The sequence below is a fragment of the Mizuhopecten yessoensis genome, unplaced genomic scaffold (assembly GCF_002113885.1).
Source record: "Mizuhopecten yessoensis strain PY_sf001 unplaced genomic scaffold, ASM211388v2 hete_36159018, whole genome shotgun sequence".
In the NCBI taxonomy this organism is placed as follows: domain Eukaryota; kingdom Metazoa; phylum Mollusca; class Bivalvia; order Pectinida; family Pectinidae; genus Mizuhopecten; species Mizuhopecten yessoensis.
The window spans coordinates 1-4,201 of NW_018485091.1; the positions used below are offsets into that span (position 1 = coordinate 1).

Below are 4,201 nucleotides of genomic sequence, written 5' to 3' on the forward strand. Positions count from 1 at the left end.
TTTCTGAAAAGTGGTATTTTTGACTTTCAGGATTCTGTAAAGGAAAAACCTGTAAAGGAGAAGCAGTCAGAAGGCAAACCGCAGAAGGAGGAGGAAAGCAGGTATGTCCATTGTACAAATGAAACACTGGGCCTTTCATTTTCATTCAAAGCTTAATTAAAGGGAAAAGGAATTATGAAACCCATATTTTTTTTCGCAGTAAGCATTCTCTCTGGCTTTTGTTACAATTTTCTCCCTTCTCATGTAAAAAGTTCAAGTTAGCAGTACATGTACTACCATGATTTTACTTATGTCTCAATAAAATAAATAATTTAATAGAGTGTTGTGAATAATACGTACACACAAAGAATAATTATTCAAAATCAATTTTTGTTTAAATGACAAGTCATTAAGTGGTTTCCAAAGAACATTTTCCCCTTTTGAATAACACTGGAAACAGTTGGTTTTAGTTATATGTCAAAGTACCAGGGTAACTTGATATCGAACATGATTACTTTAACCTATGTTTCATTACAGACAAAAGCCAAGAGAAGAAGAAAAGTCTGCACGGGAAGAAAATAGAGAACACAAGGACAAACCTACAAGGAAGGAAGAGAAAGGTTTCCGTGATAGGGAGGAACGTGTTTCCAGAGATGAGAGTTCTTTCAAGGACATTAAACAATATAAAGATGATGAGCCACAGGGTGATGAGCGACGTGAAAGAATGCAGCCACCTGCAAAGAAAAAACGGGATGAAGCTTTCTTGAATGAGCGAGGAGAAAGATACAGAAACAATACTGGTAGAGGAGGACGCGAGTTCGTGCGTGGAAGAGGAAGAAGTGTTGGAAGTCGTGGTTCAAGAGGAAGTTATCCTGCTAGAGGGGGTAGAGGAGGAAATCCCAGGGATAATAGAAGCTATGATAGAAATGTCCCAAGGTCAGCAGGTGGTCGCAATGACCGTCGCCCATACAGCCAGGGCCGTGATCGCTTTGGTGAAGACAACTATTATGCTGAGGGAGAGGAGTTGGAGGCTCCCCGGCGGCGCAGAATGAAGGATGAGGACAGTGATCATTCTGAACCAAGTGATTTTGGTACTAGTGATTCATCAGGAGAGGTCGACAAGAAAGACAGTAGCACACAGGGTCATAGGGACAAAGACCGAAGTAAGCGGCCTGGGTCCCGGGAGAATCGAGGTGGAGACGTTCGTGCTGGAATCAACCAACACGTGGATGATCAGAAGGTTGATGATGGTGGTCATAGACAGTCTCATGATGATGGTGGTCATAGACAGTCTCATGATGATGGTGTAGAAAGAAGCCAACCAAGACGAGATGATAGACGTGATGATAGACATGTTGATCGACGAGACGACCGAAGAGACGATCGACGAGGTGATGACCGTAGACATGACAATAGGATGAACCAAAGAAATGGAGGAGGCTCCTTTGAACCAAGAGGAGAACCATCCAGGAGAGGTCGTGGTAAGACATGAAACAGGCTTATCAATTTTATTTTGATTTGCTTAAGAATAAACCAGTTGTTTTGTCTAGCTTGCTTGCTATATTAATGTGCCTTTATCTGTATGTCTAGTCATTTGTGTGCTGAGGGAAAAACTTGATTTTGTTTATCACTTTGTATACATTGATTCTAATTATGATTGTTTGTGTATAGGTGGTAACTCCATGCGGGGTCGTGGAGGCCGCGGACCTGGAGGAGGAGGGCCTGGTGGTGGAGGTGGTGGTCCTGGTGGAGGCGGTCGGATGTCGTCTGCACCCCCTGGCAGAGGGGGATTTGGGAAGCCTGGAGACAAAGAGGATTGGGGTGGAGGGGGAGGAGGTCCCTATCGGTATGTGTGCACCTTTAATACCAATTGCAATTGGTTCATAGATATGTTATTTGATACATTGATGTAATCCATGAAGTTCAGCTCATTTTATTAAAGGTTCCTTTTATCCCCTGAAAAAAAAATTGGGGGAATAATCGCAGTCATGCAGGAAGTCTGTCCACCTGTTTGCATTTCATGTGTAGATGTTAACCACACATAGAGTGATTACACATAGCAACTTGACATGTGGGTTGTTCTAGGGAAAAGGAAACATTTCAAAGGCACAACCCTTTCCTTGTAAAAATAATTTCTATATTAACAAAAAATGACAGGATGGATGGGCTCCTTGCAGGACTTTCATTTCTATTAGACACAAATCTTATATTGTACATGTTTTTAACTTTCAATGTTTGACAACAGTGCTGATTTTGATTCTTTTTTTGCCTGCAGGAAAGAAAATAAAAGACCAGGCCGAGAGCCACCACCACCCAGATTTGCAATGAAAAAAGGGCTAAATTTAAACGAGAAGGGGAGGGGCACTGATCGTGGTAGAGGACGCGGAAGAGGAAGAGGAGGAAGTGCCCCTCCTAGCATCAACAATAAGCGGCCACAGCTTATCAAACAAAACTCCTCGGACCAAACTAATGAAGGAAATGAAGAGTGGGAAACTGCTTCAGAAAGTAGTGGAATCTTTGATAAGAATTCAAAAAACGAGTTTAAGGACAGGGAAAGAAAAGACTCCAACCCTGGTAAAAAAAGTTTCTCAAGTCAGCGTCCATTTAATGACCGACAAAATAGAAAGGGAAATCAACAAGATGGTGGTAGCAGGCGACAGAATGGTGGTGTAGATTACAATAGAAATTCTGGGAAGGAAAGATCACCAAATCATCTTTCAAAAAATGGGAGTGGTCCTAGGGCCCCAAACGGGGGTCCTAGGAAACCATATAGCTCAAGTAAGAAGGAAAACATTGCCACAGTGTACAGAGTGGATCAAGTGGTACCGAACAACCAGAATGCTATCAACAATGCCATTAACAATCTCAAGTAAGTTGACTTGTGTTGCTCTCTGGATACTTCAAATAGCAGCAGTGATGATACAACATTATCTGTCAATCCAATGATACATAATGAATATAAAAATGTCCTGAGCTGCAGTAATTGGAATGATGACTGGGACATCTCTTGCTTGTGCATAGTAGACTTTTGCTAGCTGTTTAGTTTAACTTTAAATAGACATGTGGAGTTCCATTCTCAACATATTGCTACATCTTTGCTTGTTATTTTGTATCAATATATTCCAATATAAATAAGGGTAAAAGAGCTATCATATTGAATAACCTCTCATGAAGACTTAATGGTTTTAACTTTTTTATGATAAATATGTGTACAATTTGGATTTTCATTATCCTCACCACTGTTTGATTATCTCGGAAAATTCTTCCTAACCAGGGGGGTTACTAATGCTTCAATATAGCATAATGGTCTGCTGTGAGGAACTAGATTTGATAGCATTGTAAGGATCATCGACACAAACCTATGTCAAGTGGTCATAATCTGCATAACTTTAGCAATATTACTATAGCAAATATTGCAAGAAAAATGTTATTGTATATTTAAAGAGGTGTTATAATGTCTTGCTTTTCAAGGAGTCGTCCGGGAAAGAAATCGGACCTCACAGATGTTTCAAAACCATTGAAATCTGAAGAGAAGAGAACGAGTGCATTGGCAAATATAGACATCAACAATTATGCAAGTAAGTAATACTAAGTGGCATACTAAACTTTATCATCATACGAGATGTCTCTTTCTTAAAATCACTAATATAAAATTCCAACACATGCAATGATGATTACTTTAATCTGTCAATCCCATGATTAATAATGATTTTACTTACTAGTATTCTGAGCATGTTTGAACACATATTCACATAGTATGTGTATATAGTCTGGTTGAGTTGTTTTATTTTTGTACTGAATGCTGCTTTCCTGAGCAAATATATGAAGTTAACAACTGTAACATATTGTGTATTTAAACTTGTTCTATAGCCACCAACTTCCACATAATTGTTGCTAATTGAAATGAACAACCAAAACTTCACATTGCCAAAGATTTACCCCAGGAAATAGGCCTGAGGACTGGAAACCAGAAGCTTGTTAATCTCTCATAACCACACATTAGATTATAATGACGGCAGCAAGTGAACACAGGATAATTGTAAACATTACAGCAAGTTAAAATACCACCATATTTACACATTTAAATATATTGACTCTTTTTAACTTCAACAACTGTGACAGTGTGTGACATTTTTCCAGAAGTAAATCATAATCAGGGTTGTTTTTCTAAATATCCAAACATGCAGTGATGATAATTTTATCTGTCAATCCCATGATAAAT

The 4,201-nt window shown here is 39.1% G+C and overlaps 1 protein-coding gene across 1 annotated transcript; it reads left to right on the plus strand.

The window, feature by feature from the left end:
• The first annotated feature begins 36 nt into the window (after nucleotides 1-36).
• Nucleotides 37-3,580, plus strand: LOC110444670 (protein PRRC2C-like). Its single transcript, XM_021489031.1, has 5 exons — nucleotides 37-101; nucleotides 517-1,460; nucleotides 1,651-1,825; nucleotides 2,255-2,848; nucleotides 3,451-3,580. Exons 2-5 carry the CDS (start codon nucleotides 704-706, stop codon nucleotides 3,563-3,565), a joined length of 1,641 nt encoding a protein of 546 aa, XP_021344706.1. The 5' UTR covers nucleotides 37-101; nucleotides 517-703; the 3' UTR covers nucleotides 3,566-3,580.
• The last annotated feature ends 621 nt before the right edge of the window (nucleotides 3,581-4,201 follow it).

Coding starts and splice junctions, on each gene's coding strand:
- LOC110444670 (XM_021489031.1), top strand. CDS start 704: ATGCAGCCACCTGCAAAGAAAAAACGGGATGAAGCTTTCTTGAATGAG. Junction 1,826..2,254: donor GGGGGAGGAGGTCCCTATCG/GTATGTGTGCAC, acceptor TTTTGCCTGCAG/GAAAGAAAATAAAAGACCAG. Junction 2,849..3,450: donor AATGCCATTAACAATCTCAA/GTAAGTTGACTT, acceptor TTGCTTTTCAAG/GAGTCGTCCGGGAAAGAAAT.